Below are 18,564 nucleotides of genomic sequence, written 5' to 3'. Positions count from 1 at the left end.
GCCTTTAGCTGAAGATAGATTTTGTTTAATGCGCCGTGAATTAGGTATGTGTTCTCTGTAATTTATTACGTGATTTTATGTAATTTATGTGTTTAAATGTGAATTATGTCATAATACTTAAATATATGTTGTGTATTTATTATTTGAGTAATTAGGTTCCTGTTTATGAATTTTTTTTATTTATTTTATTTGTCCGTGTGTTTATGCGTGTAAATAGCATTAGATTTTATAAATCTTTTGATTAGACTTTTCATATCCTTGAAACTCGTGCATGTATCATTCATTCAATACACCACTTCTGTTTTTGCACCTCTTCATCTCCTCTTCCATCTCTAACTCTTCAGTTTTTACTTCTTTTTAAACTCTCTTTCTTAATCTTTTCATTTTTCTTTTCTCATTCTACTCTCTCATTCTCTCAAAATTCTATCCTTTCTCTCTTAACCCTAAAATCTTCTTTCTTCCATGGCTCGCCGTTCGAGATCCACTGCTAACAAAACCCCGACCCCTGGTCCGTCTGGTTCGAAGCGTCGTCGTATGGCCGCAGTTGTTTCCGAAGCATCTAGTGAAGCATCTCCTAATTCTTCCGAGCGTCATGCAAAGGAAAGCACTACTAAGGCGTGGAACAAGTCCATTCTGAAAGAAAGGTTGTGTGATACTGATCTTCTCTCCAGGATTGGCGTATCATCGTTGTTTGAAGCTGTTGGGTGTGCTGGGTTATTGTCGCCGTCAGATGTGATCTATCCAGATTTGGTGAAGGAGTTCTATGCGAATTTTTCGATTTTGGCCAACTATATTGTGTTCTCTTCGGTGAAAGGAAGTCCAGTTTGCTTTAAGGCAGATTTGCTGGCCAGGCTCACAGGCGTATCCGATCAAGGTCCCTGCCCGTTTACCACTCATCAGGCGTTTGACGAGATTCCTGGATTGCAATATGAGGAACAACTCAAAGCTATTCTTGGTGACAACTTTGTTTCTGTGTCTGTCAAACCATTGGTAACTGATTTAACTCCTATGTGCTTATTATTGTTTAAATTATTTCACTCGAATGTTTTGCCTCGTAAATCTGGTCGTGATAGAGTCACATTTCAGGATTCTATTCTTCTGTCTGTGTTTGTTAAGAAAACCCCTTGTAATTTGGCTTCATTGATTATTTCCAACATGAATCATTGTGCTAAACATGAATCCATGCATCTTCCATACCCTGCTTTGTTAACAAAGATTTTTCAGTATTTTCGTGTTCCTTTTGAGTCTGGTAAATCAGAAAAATTGAATGTTGTTTTTGACTTGTCTGTTTTAACTGCGAATGGTCTCGTAGTTTCTGAATCAAATGAGTTAGTTTTTGATGATGCTTCTAGGAATGTTGGTGGTATTCCTAAGTCTCCTAATTATGCCTCAGACCCCTTTGATCAGCCTACCAATACTCTTCTTAATTCTCTGTTGATCAAATTAAATGAAAATTCTGTTGCTTTGGCTAATCTTAATCAGCATTTTGCTTCTGTCAAAACCCTTGGATCACTAACTTCTAAAGTTAGTATTCTAAATGCTTCTTTTGAGTTGTTTAGGAAGTATGTCTGTTCATCTTTGGATGATATCAATGCCAAACTCTCTGTATTGCATACTTCTGATGTCAAGTTGTCTAAGACCATAGATTTTGAGTTTGGGACTCTGCAAGAAGGGATGGTTTCCTCTGCTAAGGCATGGGAAAAGGAATTTGTTAAGTTGTTTTTTAAGCTTGGGTTAGAGACTAAATTTCTATCTCAGCAGTTGTCAGCCATGCAAGATAAGAGCAAGATGTATTGGCACAAGAAACGAGACTGGATTGGAGATTGTACTTTAGAAGAAATCACTGCTCCTCTGCCACTCCCTGCCATTCCTCCACCTTCAGTTTTTGGTATGACTAGAGAAGAATACAAGGCAAAGATTTTTGACTGGCTTCGTGAAAGGGATGGAAAGGCACCGGCTTAAGAAGCTTTTGACAAGCTATTTTCAGAGTACGGCTCAGCTCCAGTGTTTCCTTCATCCCAGAACAAGGCTTCTGGTTCAGGCAAACGCAAAGCTCCAGTTAACGTTGATGACGATTCCGATTAAGGACCCTTTTATGATGAAGGGGGAGAAATTATGAGATGTTTTTAAGACGTTTGTTTCATTTTGTTTTTTCAGACTATGTTTCTTTGATGGGTGTTTCGTTTTTAAGGCTGTGTTCCCGAACCAATTTTGAGAAAGAAAAGAAATGATAGGGAGAGAAATACATATAAAAATTTTCTACAAGATGTTCCCGAGATTTTTGACATAGAGAAAAGAAAAGAAAGCAGAGGAAAATGGGCATCATTTTTATCCAAAATATTTCTTCCCAAATATGGGAAGATTGAGAGAGAAACGAAATAACGGAATGATAATAGCAAAATACCTGCTCTACCCATTTTATCTACATCCCATTATCTTCTCCCGCGCATTGTGTTTTCCCCGCTATTGTCTTCTCCCGCTAATTCTTGTTGCTATTAGTAGATGATTTTTCTTCATAATTTGCATCACAACTTTCTGGTACACTTCTACTATACTATTTCAAGGTAATTCTAAATCTTGTCTATGTTTTTAGTATTCACAATTTACTTGTTTATTTGTATAGAATATGATTCTAAACTTTTACCTTACATGATATCTTGTGTTTGAGAGTTACTAACATGTGCCTTCAACTTGTTTGATCAATTTCCTCATTGGATGTGCAATTAAATTTATGTGGCATTATATATTTTACTTGTTTGCTTGTTCAGTTGTTTTCTCGAACATGTATTTTTTATGTTTTATTTGTGTTTGGACTCGTTTCACTTCTTAGATACTAAAATTTTAAATTAAAAAAAATTGAGATTTTGAATATATTCTTGTGTATATGATTAAAGATGGAAAACACAATTTTTGAGAGAGCAACTGAAGTCCGACGTTGGATTTGAACTAGACAATTTGCTGCAATTCATTTAATGTGTTTGTTGGGTGGTTTCATTACACAACGTAGATTTCAATATAAAAGAGTTAATTTGCCTACAAGAGAAATGCGTTTACATAGACAAAATGTGCGAGAAGAAATTTTGAACAACCTCGCCTCAAGCGGAAAAGCACGTAAAATTATTCGTATGAATATGAGTGCTTTCATGAAATTGTGCAATATCTTGGTACAACATGGAGGTCTTCTACCTACTAAACGAATGTCCGTTGAGGAGCAAGTTGCTAGATTTTTGCATATTGTGGGAAATGATTTAAGAAATCGTATGATTTCTTGGGTTTATCGTCGCTCGGAATCAAGTACTAGTAGGTCTTTTCATCGAGTTTTGAGAGCGATAATTAACTTAGAAGATCGTTATCTACAACAACCTACTGGACAAACAATTGCAAAAGAAATTCGGGAGAAAAGATGATTTTATCCTTATTTCCAGGTATATAAATGTACGAGAATGTATTATTTTATAGATTTAATCAACTATTTAATACATTGTACATGTCAGGATTGTGTCGGGGCTATAGATGGAACGCATGTTCGTGTAAAAGTATCCACAAAAAATGCCCCCAGGTATCGCGGTCGAAAGGGATACCCCACTATCAATATCCTGGCTGCGTGCACTTTCGATCTAAAATTCACTTATGTTTTAACTGGATGGGAAGGTACCGCGTCAGATTCAAGAATAGTAAAAGATGCACTTGTAAGAGATGATAAGCTAATTATTCCTGATGGTAATATATTTTCAAAGTAAAAATAAGTTTTGATATTTTTGTAGCCTATAATTGTACTTATAATATTATTAAACTTATTTTGATATAGGTAAATACTATCTAGTTGATGCTGGACTTCCCCATAGAGGTGGCCTAATTACTCCTTTTAGAAAAGTTCGATATCATTTGAAAGAATACTCAAGTCGTGCACCGCAAAATTATAAAGAGTTATTTAATCTTCGCCATGCTTCATTGAGAAATGTAATTGAACGAGCATTTGGCGTTCTCAAAAAAAGATTTCCCATAATCAGAAGTACAGCTGAACCGTTTTACTCATGTGAAACACAACCACAAATTTTTTTAGCTTGTTGTATTCTACACAATTTTTTGTGTGAGGAAGACCGTGATAAAGAAATTGAAGAAGAAGTGATGGAAGAGACTCTAAATGCTACTCCTGAAGCACAATTTCAAGCTCCGAGAGACGTAAATGAGGATAGTATTCGAGGAGAACAAATTCGAAATTCTATTGCAAATGCTATGTGGGCTGATTATGTGTCTCATCCCGACAATGAAATCAATATGTCTAATTAGTCTTTTCGTACTTGTAATAACTATGCAATTGACATTGTGATTTATTTATGATTGATTATTTGTTTGTTAGGTAATGGCTTTAATTTTAGATATGACTAGTAGATTTTAAAAGATTTGAACTTGCTACTGCTTGTGATGAATTATTCTACTATTATATAATATTTCTTTAGCTTGTGTTTGTGTATTAGGAATGGCAAAGAAATTAAAAGACGGAGAAAATGTGAAGAGAGAAATGCTAATGTGGACGCCTCAAATGGATGAGTTTTTCCTTCAAGCTATGCTTACACAGCAATATCATGGAAATAGAATTGACGGCACATTTACCTCTACTGCCTACACAAACATGGTTAACGAGTTGCATGAGAAGCTCAATATGAATTTCAGTAAATCTCATTTAAAAAATCGCCTCAAGACACTCAAAGATCATTTTGCACAGTGTTATGACCTGTTCCGCGGAGTAGGTTTAAGTGGATTTGCTTGGAATTCTGAAACCAAATTATTCGAGGCAGACAATGAAGTTTGGGATAGCCTAATAGAAGTATGTATTTTCTGGCGCCATTCTTTTGTTAAACTCATTTATTCAATTTAAAATTTGGTAAGGTAGTCAAAATGCTAAGTTATATTATGGAATTCTTTATGTTGAGTTTTTAATTATTGTGTTGTTTATTATTGTTACCTTGAGATATCTTCAGTATAAGTTTATGTACTTGTAGAATATTATATCATTAATATATTTTAAGTAGATAGATGAGTGTTTATTTTTATAAAGTCTATCCGGGTAATTTATTAATCAAAAAGTTGTACTAACAAATTATCTCTTAAACATGTTAGGCAAAGCCTGATGCTATTAAATGGAAAACAAAGAAGATCCATAACTACAATGAGCTTGCGGAATTATTTGCTAAAGATAGAGCAACAGGGGTTGCTGCTGGAACTGCCAAAGAAAAGAAAAAACAGTGGTCAAAGACAACTTCTGATCAACCCGAAACACTTGAGGATGTTGATCGTCTTTTATCTACTAACAAGGTGACACTGGAAAACTTAATTGTTGATGATGATGTATTTATATCTTCCATGCCATCTTTAGAAGAAGTGCAGATGAACTTAAATTCATCTAAAAATAAGAAAAGAAAACGCGAGGAAGACGAATCTATGACCTTAAAGATTATGTCTTCACTTGAAGCTGTGGGAGATGCTATCAAAGAAGGAAATGCTATACTCAAAGACAGTAATATCATAATGGAACGATCTCGTCAACGAGTGTATAGCGGAGAGGAGATTTATAACGAATTGGAGCTATTGAACTTGGAACCAAATATAATTTCCAAAGCATATCTTTTATTGATTAAAGATCAGGATAGTGCACAAGCCCTCTTTGGTTGCCCAGCTCGAATCCGAAAGACTATATTGGATGAGTTACTTGGGCGTAATGCTGCTTGAGTAGTCTGTGAAATGTCTTGGTTTTTAAATTTTTAGTAGGAACCCTAAATTATGGCCATGCTTATATTCAGTACTTTGCTTTTGTTTATTATTCATGGATGTCTAGGATGCTTCTTAATTTTTAAAAAATATTATGATTTTGTATTTGGTTTTATACATCTTAGCGCATAACCAGACTTAAGAGTCCCAAAATCTATATGAATTTGGGTAATTTATATTACATCAGCTTATTCTCCTGCAATGCACCAAAACTAATGTCTAATTGCAATCACAAGATAGCATATAAGTTTTTATAAAAAAGAATTTGGCAGGATATTTTGAATCCATGTGTTTAAAATTTGAAAATGTGTCAATAAGGTGACTACAAATTTAATTTAACTTAAATATATCGTATTCGTGTATTTAAGATAAAAAAAATCTGTCAAATAAATATAAAAAATACATAAAATGTAAATTGAAAATTTTCTTTTCTTTTCTTTAGTAACCATGTAACAATCAAAAGAAAATTTGTCACCACTTTTTCTTTTCTTTCTGATATGTAATGGAACACAAGAGAGAAGTTTACGAAAATTCCATTTCTTTTCTTTTCTATTATATTCTATAGCCTTCTTTTCTTTTCTTTTCTTTTGAAATTCTGGAACATAGCGTAAGTCTATGTGTTGGTGTTGGTGTTTGAACTTAATTTTTTGATGGATGATTTTATGTGTTTAACTGATATTCTGGATTCGTTTATGTGATTAGATATCAATTACAACTGAACATCCTGGTTTATGGATGGGTTGTTTTCTGTTTTAAATGTTTAATGTTTGAGACTGTCTCTTTTATGCATATGGATCTCGTGTCTCATTCAGTCTTTAGTTGTCTCATTCTCATATTGATTGCATGTATCATAAACTGCAATATATTCTGTTGGTTCTAACTTTGTTTTACAGGCCTTTAGTGTTTTTGATAGGGGGAGCATTTATGCTTTCTTTGTCATCATCATAAAAGGGGGAGAATGTTAATTCAAGTGTTTATGATGATAAGAGTTCTTAGCAACAGAATGAAGACATCAGATTGGAATCATCCGAGATCTCAACAATGTTTATCATAATGCAGTTTGTTCAATCTTCCTGGAAGTCTATCCCGCAGGTTTAGTATTAGGTTGTTAGGGTTTGTGTATATCTTGTTTATCTGGATAAACCTTATCTCAAACAAACTCACCACCTTATCTTATAAATCAAGTTTAAATCTTTCAAGCCTTATCTCTTTACTTGATTTATCTTTTTCAAACGTACTAACAGATTAGTTTCAAAGTTTCATTCAAATATTTTCAAACAAACTTATCTTCCAATTTTATCTTGTGTTTGAAAATAAATTTGTTAGAACTTTGCTTATAAATACAACTCTTCATTTTAGATTTGTAGCTAACACTTTCACGAGAATCTTTCATCATCTGAAATCAATTTCTTGTTTCATACCCGAGATATTCATATCCAGAAAAACAAGAAACCTAATTTGAGTTGTAATCAATTTGTTTATTCTTGTACTTGTGTATTCATATCAACTTTGTGCCAGGTTGTGGCAAGTTTGATTTCAAAGTATAGCAAGGTAGCTAGAAGGCTAAGGAATAGCAGTGGGCTAGGTAGCAAGGTAGCTTGGGAAAGGGTTTCTTTCAGGTGCTATATTTGTAATCAAGGAAAAGACTGTAAGTTCTTTTATTAAAGTTAATATAATACATTCTCTATGATAGTTGGCATGGGGACTTGGATGTAGGCCATAAACTAGGTGTAGGGGCCGAACCAAGTGAAAACTCTTGGTGTTCTGCATTGTTTAATTTCTTTATTATTGCATTTATATTTCAGTAATTTACTTTCTGCAGTTAAAAGAGACTGTCCCATACTCTGTCTCATTTGTAAAGGGACTGTCCCATTTGCATAAGAGACTGTCTCATTTGCCTTGACAGTTAGAATATTATTTTATCTATCGAGCCATCGAATTTCATACTCATCAATGAAGCTTGCAAAACCCATGCTCGTTTACGTAAGGTATTGGTAAAAACTTAAAGATTAAACTAGATCAGTGAAGAGCTTCTTAAGTTGGTTTAGTGAAATGGTGCAGGGATGGTATTTATAGGATAAGCAGAGATCAGTTGAGAAGTTTGTCTTGTGTAAGGCAAAGACAAGTTACCATGGCAAGTGGGAACATATATTCTAGTATTTGTCCATTTTGAAGTCACTGCACTGGTTAATTAAGTTAAGGTACTGTCCAAGGTATAGGATTTAAGCCACGAAGACGACTAGATGAGAAGGGGATGAGAGAGTAAGAGGTAAGGAAGCCCTTATGTTCCTGATGAATTAGTTTATTTTTTGGTCAGAGATATATTTTAATAGTGTGCACAAGACAAGATTTTGGATCTCAAACTCTTAGCATAGTGAGAATTAGGGAGCATATAATAAAACCTTGGCCTGGTTTCCATGCCTTTGTTGATGGCTAAGTAACTCTTTAATTTTTGTTATAGTTCTGCTGTTAGTATTACATATTTTAACTTACAATTTTGTGTTGATTGATGCTTCACAGAAGATTTCATAGTTATGCATTTTGGTTTGATCAAATCATATGACAACCTTCCATTTACAGAACTGTTATAGAAAAACAAGGAGATAGCTTGTCAATTTCAATTTGATTATATGCATATAATGTCGATGTATGTATTTAGTCCATGCAACTGAAAATGTTTTCGGTATGAAACTGGACATGTTTTAGGTATCTACACTTTTGGACTTCCTATAGCAATTGATATTAAAGTATTTGGAGGAGCAGTGACACTATAAATTATCTTATAGTCAAACAAATGACCACATGTAACTAAAGAAATAGTTGGTTAACTGCTATTACCGCTATAAAATTGGCCCGTGTAAAAAAGTAGTTGATTATCTGCTATTACCGCTATGAAATTGGTGAGTGAAACGTAAGTTGCTGATATAAGTAGCGGCCAAGTCAAAGGTGGTCTGCAGACAGGAAGGGGAAAGGGGGACGGTGCCATGGTCTAAAAACCATTTCCACTTCTTTAAAATAAATTGTTTCATCCAATTTCATTATGCATTCCAAAACTGAGACAACACAATTTGAAAGGGTACATTACTGTTTAATATTATCATTCCTTTTGAAATCTGATTACAGTAGCAAATGATTAAAGAAACAAAGTTAGGATATTTTAAAAAAGTAATACAATACGAAAATCAAGAAAAGCATTGAAGGACCAACATTAATTGTTTAAAGATACAGTGTTCTGAGTCTCTCTTCCATGTTCTTAAGCTCCTTTGAAGTCACTAGTGACGATAGTAACCAATCACTTCAAGTCCTGATCAAGCTTAATTATGCTTAGTTGCAGAATTATGGCCATGACCGTATATGAACCTTGCTGTTCCTTCCGTGTAAACATGCGTCTCGTTGTCCAATCTGTCCACGGTACCGAGTTCATTAGCTAGTGCATGGAGTACTAGAACTAAAAAAACACACAAGTTATGAATAAAAGCTTTAAATCAGTAATCATACGATTTCCGAACAGCTTTGCTCAAGGTAGAGGCTGATGTGAATGTCTTTCCATCCAGATATCTATTTTCTCCTTTAATTCTTTGTTTCATTCTCAGGTCTAAATCATCAGCACCCAGCACAAATGGTGAATCTGATGCCTGTATTGTACAACACCCTGCCGTTAGTTTCCTTTTTATATAACACATTCTTTTTTCAAGCACAAGTTCCTTTTTTTCCTTTAAATTTAGAATAAGTGATTAAGTAAAATGAAATGCACAAAGTTGAAATGATTGCATACCATGACCCATCCCCAGATATCAGCATAGGAGGGAATATGAGCTGAGTAAGGTACGACGTCTGCATATAAAAAGGACACAAGGAATATGTGCATGAAGTGAATTTACTTTATAGGGAAATATGTTTCTTATAAATAATAACTGGAATATTACAATTTCTTTGGGTTCTCTTGTGAAACTTACACTTGAAAACCTGTCTTAAAGTGTTGTAGATGCAAGAGAAAACTTCAGCATGGCTGAAAACTCCAGCTGGTCCTGCCTGCGATGAGTGAATTATTGGTTTCGCAACTTTTTATCATACAAACATTACACCATTTCAATTAGAATAGTTACCTGAGTGACAAAAATGCCACCCTTACTAAGCCTGGGCTTAACAGTAAGTTCATAAAAGGTTTTGGTGTAGAGCTGGTAACATGGCCCTCCTTCTATAGGGTCAGCCAGATCCCCTATGATCACATCATAGCTCTCTTCTCTTCTCTCAAGCTCAGCCCTGCAACACAGACAACCATACTATTTACCTACATATATATATATATATGTATAAATAATTAAATATGCTATTAGGTGTGACAGGAAGGAATTGTATATACCTTGCATCATTGATAATGAGCTCAAGTCTGGGATCACAGAAAGCCACTCTATTAACAACCAAGTAAGATTTGCAAAAATCCACTACCTCCTGTTAACAGTGAAATACGACATCTATTATTAGAAATCCTGACTATTATCAGCAGTGAAGCACATAATTGAATTCACTCTATGTTTTGTTCGATGAGGTTTAGTTGATATATATCTTAAAGAGGCTGGTTACTCGAATATATTTTACCAGCAAGAGGACATTGTAAGAAACAGAAATCATTTTAAACAAGCAACTCAATATGCATTGTTTTATAGAATGAAAAATACTAAAAATTTATAATGAAACAACTAGGAAACTGGAGGAACAGAACAGTATTCAAATGTGACAAATATGTATTCAGAGTATAATTGTAAGGGGAAATCATGGTTACCTGATCAATGTCACACATGACAACCTTCTCTATTGTCTTGTGTCGAAGTAGTTCCCTTGCAGTTGAGCCCTCACCTCCTCCCATTATGAATATGTTCGTAGGACTAAAAATACACGTTTATAGTTAGATAATTTTTAGTCGAATTTATCAAAACTAAAAAATACAGTAGAATAGAGCCTTACTTCTGGTGATGAAGAAGAGCAGGGTGGACAAGAGATTCATGATAAATAAATTCGTCAATCTCTGCACTTTGAAGCTTCCCGTCAATGACCAGGGCCTGTTTAAACATAATGTAACCATCATCAACTCATCGTTTTTATCATCATATATAGCATTTTATTCTAAAAAAATAATATATAGCATTTATATCAAATTTTTAAATTAAAAATAATAAAATTCAAATTGTCCACCTTTCCGAATGGTTTTGTGTCCAAGAGTTGAATATCCTGGTACTGAGATGCTCCTGTATGCAGTATACTGTGGGAAACATGAAGAAAAATTAAATAAGGTAGTTAAGTAGACATGAAAGAATATTATCATTGGATTCACATCATGTATATGTATCCAACTTCATTTGTTTATAAACTATTACATGATTTATAATTGTGTCCAATTTAAGGTACTCACTACTCAGATAGACATCAAAGAATGAAATAATTCCTGGAAACACTAAGCAGACAGCTTCAACTTTTTTTGTCTCCAGTAAGTGCTTATTTTGCCTTTCTAAAAGCCACACTTTGCACATAGTACTCTTTTCATCCTACCCTTTTCAACCTAATGATTTTATCTTATAAACAGTACAAATCATATAGGACTAGGAGTACATGTATACATCCCACAAATATATAACACATGAATTTCTCAACAGTAAAAGCTTGCTAGATACATGGTTTATATATGAACATTTCAATGTAATAACAACAAAAACAAAGATATATTGAGTATTTGGTTCTAGGTTGACTGTGTATCCTACAATTCATGAATTTGAACCCATAATATTGTACATGACACGAAAACACGAGTCTATCCTACTAACCTGTTTAGAGCAAAGCACCATCTGAGGTTCTCTTCGATCTCTTCTTCGTACCAGCAACTCTTCCTCTGAACTACCATAGCATTTGCATGGCCATTTCCATTACTGCACCCATTCCCATTGCTAACACCGCCACCATTAGAGTATGATATATCACCCATGTCTTCTGTCAAAATTGGAAAAAGAGTCGGAGAGAAATTAGAAGAATATATGTAGAGGAGTGCAAATGAAGGATGAAGAGAAGTGAAGAGTGAATGCAGAGTATATATACAAGAGGAAAGGAATATGGCTATAAAAAGACTACAAACTATGCATGTATATACCAAAAGATACTTGATGAAAAAGAAGAAGATAAAGGATATGTATCTTTTGTGTATCTAAAAAATCAAAGTACTGGAAGTAGTGGGGGTTCTCAATGCAGTGGACAGAAAGAAAATCCTCATGGATTTTGGTAACTAAACTCATATCTAAATCTAACTGGACCAATAAAGTTCAAAGTGTATATTCATTATACATGTACAATCACTTTGTATATCCAAGTTGTGGTTTCTGAGGTTGATCTCCCCGCGTGGCTTCTCCTTATATTGTTATTGCTTCTACTTGTCATAATAATCTAAATAAATTTCATTTTGAGACATAAATTTCGACATCACCCGCTAACAACGTTAACACATCAGGCAAGCGGGTTAGGCACTTTGATCGCCAGCATTCGACGAATGATCTATTGGCCAAATCGTGTATATACAATTTATCAAATTTGAAAAATACCTTTAACTAAAATTTATAATTTGTGCTTGAACACCTTCATTAGTTTATAAAGTCTTTGTGAGAAGATCATTTGCCTACATAAAATACGAATCGCTGCTACTACCCATTAAATTAGGAACTTATGTTCAACAAGTAATAAAAAAATAATTAGTTTTCTTCTGATTTGTAATATACATAGAGTCATTTCTTACAGACTATGAATTTGTAATTTACAGGAAGTTGGTTCTTAAAAAAATTACATTTCTCTTAAAAGTTGTTTTACTTAAAAAATGTAAAAATGTTTGCTTGACATATAATAGGGGATTATTTCCCATGAAAGGTGCAAGTTATCGAAGGATGTTGGAAGAGTAATCAAACATAGAGCATCGAAACTTGCAAGCAACTTACATTTTCTTTATTGACACTGTCAAATAACTTCATAAAATGCCATTTATGAGAATTTGTACCTACCGGTTATTTATATATCCTTCCTGGAAATTTTGCCTTACTAAATAATTTAGATGCCAACTACTTGAAAACAATTATTAACATCTACTTTACTCTCCTGAAATTGTTCATGTATCAGTGTTGGATACTTGACCACATAAACAGTAGTATTTGGACACTTTTTTTTTTTGAATGAAATAGTAATTGCATTAATCAAATCAAATCATTGTCTAGTACATGCTGAATAAAATCAGGTGGAATTAGAGCTGCAAATGAACAAAGCCGTTCGTGCACAAAATTCGGGATCGGCTCATTTAAATAAACTCGGTTCGGTTCGTTTTATTAAACGAGCCGATCATGAACATAAAAATGAGCTCGGATAAGTGAATGAGCCGAGCCGAGCTTTTTCTATGTTCGGCTCGGACTCGGCTCGTTTAACTCGGACTCGGCTCGAACTCGAAAACTCGGCTCGGCTCGGATAAAATTTATATTTATATAATAAATAATAAATATTTTCTAATCACTTGTTTAAATTTTAAACTTCAATTTTTTAATAAATATGAAAAAATCACCTATCCATGACATGAAATTCATTTTGAAGATTCCAAAAATGTCTCCTTCCATTAATCTAAAATGTATCACAAAATTAAAATATTACACTTGTTACAAAATATAGCTAAATAATGAGAATAATCAACCATTTTTTATCTGAACAAGGTGTTTAATTGTGCAAACAGGTTCCTTTTCCGCTGAATCTGACTATATTAGTACTCGCATCAGCAACTTTAACGATTTTGTATCCGTGATTACAACAAAATTGAATCAGAAGATTTTGTGACAAATGTCCTTGTGAATTTGTGAATTTAGAGTAAACATCATGGACTTTAATGCTCAACATCGATTTAGACCTGAAAGTATTGTTTGTTACTGGCCACTTTAACAGTGGCGATGGAGAGAACCTCATTCTATTGTGTCACGATAACTTACGGTTGATTAAGTACAACAGACAGAAAAGAGGCCAGTAATTTGCCAAAAATCAAGTACAAACAGAGCATGGTTTCACTAATAACCAATAGAATATCAACCAAAATGAAACAACACTTTGTCAAATGCAAATAAGAAAAACAACAATATATCACAAAACAGAGACATTGTCACAAGTTAGATAGAAACTGAACTTTTACTGATCACTCTGCTAAATAGGTAAGGTAACGCAAGGGACGAACAAAGATACAAACAAGAGAGTGATGAAATGGATAGTATAAAATTACTAGGGTTTGGATATCTAATAGAAATTAATCAATATCGCCATCAAACTTGTAACATCAAACATTAATGATTTTCATAAGCGCTATTTAACAAAACGTGTAATATACAAACTTGTAACATCAAAAATTAGTACAACTTTCAGAATCGACATTAATGATTTTAAAAGTAATGCACACAATTTCTAAATTTATGAATGTCTCAATAATTTAAAAATAAAATTGATTAAGTTTTTAAAAATCGACTTGTGACATAAATTAATAAAATGATATAAATTAAGAAATGAGTGTAAAATATGAGTATTCGTATATAATTGTAAGATAAATGTAGTATTTTGAACTCCATATAACTTGAAAATTATAAATTATATCTTAAGATTGGTCGATTAAAAAATATATAAGCGAACTATTGGTGGACAACTCGACTCGGCTCGAGTTCGGCTCAGCTCGGTTGTTCGTGAGCAAACTCGTGCTCGGCTCGGGCTCGGCTTATTTCTAAACGAGTCGATCGTGAACAATATTTTCGGCTCGGTTATTAAACTTGGCTCGGCTTGGCTCGTTTTAAAAAAAAATGAGCTCAGCTCGATTCGGGCAGAACTCGGCTCGGTTCGGTTCGTTTGCAGCTCTAGATGGAATGTCATACCATTCCCCTATTTCTGACATAGAATAAGCAGGTTTTGCTAACGCATGCACCACTTTATTCGCAGAATGATACACAAACTTAACTAGCACTGGATTTATGTGCTTGAATAATTCATTACAATCTCCTACGATTGTACCAAAGAAGGCTTCTCCTGGACCACCATTGCATGCTGCTACAAGGACCTGTGAGTCTGTTTCAAATACACAGTGATCCTTCACCCTAGTAATAGCCCAAGACAATGCTTCCTTCATTCCCATAGCTTCCGCTTCCCTCGGGGACCATGCTCCTGTTATCTTACAGCTTCGAGCACCCAGGAATGCTCCATGTGAGTCTCTCATTACACACCCCAGCCCAACACTACCATTAGTAAACACAGCCCCATCAGTGTTAACTTTTACCCAGCCCTGCATAGGCTGTCGCCATACATGATCGTCTGATGCTGTTGTCTCTTCCTTTTCAAGCTTCCTTATCTGTGCTTCTTTCCACTCTGCCAAAAGGTTCATTGTTATCACCTTCACACCAAAAGCCGATCCATTACACACTGTTCTTTTGTGCATGCTTCAAAGATTCAATGTATAACCATGAAAGCTGGTTCACTCTGTGAAAATTGGACAATATGCTGCAGCCCTGCACTAAACCATACTGATCGTGCAAAATCACAAGCAAACAACACATGTGCATATGTTTCACTTCTCTTCGACACCATGGGCATTGTGCATCTTCAACCACCTTTTTAACTGCTAGAGCATATGCAGTTGGCAAACATCCCATACACACACGCCATAAAAAATGAGCTATCTTACCTGGGAGCTGCAATGACCAAAGCTTATTCCAGAACCACTTATTATCGTTTTCAAATTCTCCTTGCATCCATCTGTACCCACTTCTAACTATAAACACTCCCTTTTCATCTAAGAGCCAAAACCAGTCATCAATTTTATCACCCATAGGAATAGGCACCCGTTTAATTAGATCAGCATCCCTTCTATTAAATAGATCCTCAATCACGTCCACATCCCATTCCCTCCATGTGTCCTTCATCAAGCTATTTACAGTAATATCCTTAAGTTGAGCAGGCATGTATGATGTCAGGCACCCATTATCAACACTGGGTAGCCAAGGGATTTTCCAAACCCTTGTGTCCTGTCCATTACCAATTCGTCGTCTCGCTCCTACTTTAAGAACATGCATAGCAGCCATCAAGCTTTGCCACATGTAGCTCGGATTATTCCCCAATTCTGCTTCAAGGAAAGATGTGTGAGGATAATATTTCGCTTTCATTATTCCAGAGACCAGTACATTCGTTTGTTGAATTAGCCACCATCCTTGCTTAGCTAACATAGCTAAATTGAAAGTTTTCAACTCTTGAACTCCTAACCCCCCACAACCTTTTGGCTTACACATTCTCGACCATACCATCCATTTAACCCCTTTACCTGTTTCCCCCCTTCCCCATAGGAATCCGTTCATTGTCCTCTCTATATCTTCACAAACCCCCGTTGGAATGAGAAAGAGATTCATCCAAAAGCTTGGTATCACTTGGGTTGCAGATGATAACAATGTGATTTTTCCTTGCTTCGATATATCTTTGCTAGCCCACCCCTGTAGTTTTTGTTGCACCTTCTGTTTCAGAAATCCAAACACTTCTGTTTTGTCCCTCCCCACCCTCATAGGCATACCAAGGTACTTCCCCGGTTTCTCAGCCTCTTGTACCTCTAACATATCACATACTACTGTTCAGTCTGTTCTCGTCGTATTTGGACTGAAAACTACATTGGACTTGCTATAGTTAACCATTTGGCCCGACACTCTCTCATACTTCTGCAGAATGCTTCTCATTGTACTCGCTTCCGCCTGTTTTGCCTTAAAAAAGAGATAACAATCATCTGCAAACAGCAAATGGGATACAGGTGGAGCACCCCTTGCTATTTTGCATCCGTGTACAAGACCTACATCTTCATATCTCTTCATCAACCTACTTAGACTCTCTGCACAGATGATATATATATACGGAGATATAGGATCTCCTTGGCGAACCCCTCGCTGAGGTACTACATTCCCAAAAATCTGTCCATCCCGTAAAAAGCTATATGATACCATTCTAATGCATTTCATGACCCTTTCAATCCAGATTTGAGGGAACCCAAATTTCTGGAGCATGAACTCAATAAATCGCCACTCTAACCTATCATAGGCCTTCGAAACATCAATTTTTAATCCAGCAACCCCTGTCAACCCCTGCGTTTTTCTGTGAATAAAATGATTAACTTCTAACGCAATTAACGCGTTGTCCGTTAGAAGCCTTCCCTCAATGAAGGCACTTTGTTGCTCCGAAATAATGTTTTTTAGCATTGGCTTCACTCTATTAGCCAAGATTTTTGACAGGACTCGCATCAAGACATTGCACAGGGAAATCGGTCTAAGATCCGCCACTCTTTTTGGATGTTTAACCTTGGGAATCAAGCACACAAGGGTTCTATTGATGTTTTCCGGAAGCTCACCTGTTTCAACAAAATTTTGACTGAACAAACACACATCTCTTCCCACTATATCCTAGTAGGTCTTGAAGAATGAAGGATTTAATCCATCAATTCCTGGGGCCTTGTTTGAATGCATAGAGAACATAGCATTTCTAACTTCCTCGTCCGTGACTGGTGAAATTAGAGATTCTCTTTGATCATCATTCAACTGCCTGAATTGTATATCATTCGTTAGCCTTTCCTCCAAACCAGAGCTACTAAAAATGTTGTCAAAGTATTATGTAATGACCTCCTGGATCTCCTCATATGTATCCTTCCAATCCCCATTGTCATCCTTCAGTCTCTTAATTCTGTTGTGCTCCTTTCTTGCAATAGCATACTTATGGAAAAATCTAGTATTCTTATCTCCTTCGTGAAGCCAAAATTGCTTTGCCCGTTGCCTCCAAAAAATTTCTTTTTTCTCCCGCAACTTTAAATATAGCCATCGTGCTTTCTCATACTGACGAATTCCAGATGCATCTCTACGATTTCTAAGTCTCTTCATATCAGTCCTATATTGTGCAAGTTTTACCTTCATATCTTTGATTAAACCACCGCCCCATTCCTCAAGTTTCACACAACATCCCACCATTTTTTCCAATAAATCAACTGCCCCTCCCTCGTTCCAACATTCTTGAATAATACTTTTACATTCACTCTCCCTAATCCACATGTTTTCGAGACGGAACCTATGCCTCTTCTGGACGTACACTTGTTTATGTAGTTGCAAAAACAAAGGCATGTGATCAGATGTAGATACTTCGAGCACTTGCACTTCTGCCCCTGGGAACATCTCCACCCACTCCTTCGAAGCCAGCCCTCTATCCAGCCTCTCCTGCACCCATCTCTCCGTTCCCCTCGACCTTTTCCAAGTAAACCTGTTCCCTGTAAATCCCAAGTCAAGCAGACCACACTCCATTACACCCTCCGTAAAACCCTCTATCAATCCAGTAGGCTACCTTTGTCCTCCCCGTTTTTCCTCCATAGACATGATATCATTAAAGTCCCCAATTATACACCAGGGTAACTCTGAAGCTATAGATAATTCCCGTATCATATTCCAGGACTCTCTACGTTTACCTCTCTCCGGAAAATCATAATAACCCGTATACCTCCATTTTCCCAACGTCTCATGCACACATTCAAAATCTATAAAGTTACTACATCTATTAAGAATATTAATGCCCCCTTCATTCTTCCAGAGAAGTGCTAAGCCCCCACTATGCCCTCTGGCATCAACTGCAAACCAGCCTGCAAATCCTAATCTTTTACTCATTTTTTCCACTTTATTTTTCTTGACTAGCGTCTCACTTAAGAATATTATACTAGGCCTAACCTGGGAATTGATTTCGTTTAGA

The 18,564-nt window shown here is 35.5% G+C and overlaps 2 protein-coding genes across 2 annotated transcripts; both read right to left on the bottom strand.

Annotated features, from left to right (window-relative positions):
• Positions 1-8,844: 8,844 nt before the first annotated feature.
• On the bottom strand, positions 8,845-12,081 carry LOC141677931 (thermospermine synthase ACAULIS5-like). The gene is made up of 11 exons (XM_074484062.1): positions 11,909-12,081; positions 11,589-11,751; positions 10,963-11,029; positions 10,735-10,829; positions 10,553-10,655; positions 10,133-10,221; positions 9,876-10,032; positions 9,726-9,801; positions 9,545-9,603; positions 9,268-9,404; positions 8,845-9,171 (listed from the first exon to the last, which is right to left on the bottom strand). The coding sequence occupies exons 1-11, from the start codon at positions 12,048-12,050 to the stop codon at positions 9,084-9,086; spliced, it is 1,176 nt and encodes a 391-aa protein (XP_074340163.1). The 5' UTR covers positions 12,051-12,081; the 3' UTR covers positions 8,845-9,083.
• Positions 12,082-16,424: 4,343 nt separating this feature from the next.
• LOC141680358 (uncharacterized) lies at positions 16,425-18,125 on the bottom strand. Its single transcript, XM_074486608.1, has 2 exons — positions 17,457-18,125; positions 16,425-17,138 (listed from the first exon to the last, which is right to left on the bottom strand). The coding sequence occupies exons 1-2, from the start codon at positions 18,123-18,125 to the stop codon at positions 16,425-16,427; spliced, it is 1,383 nt and encodes a 460-aa protein (XP_074342709.1).
• Between the last annotated feature and the right edge of the window lie 439 nt (positions 18,126-18,564).

The sequence above is a fragment of the Apium graveolens genome, chromosome 8 (genome assembly GCF_009905375.1).
Source record: "Apium graveolens cultivar Ventura chromosome 8, ASM990537v1, whole genome shotgun sequence".
NCBI lineage: Eukaryota > Viridiplantae > Streptophyta > Magnoliopsida > Apiales > Apiaceae > Apium > Apium graveolens.
Note: the sequence above shows the minus strand (reverse complement) of the source record. Positions and strands in the feature narration are given on the sequence as shown.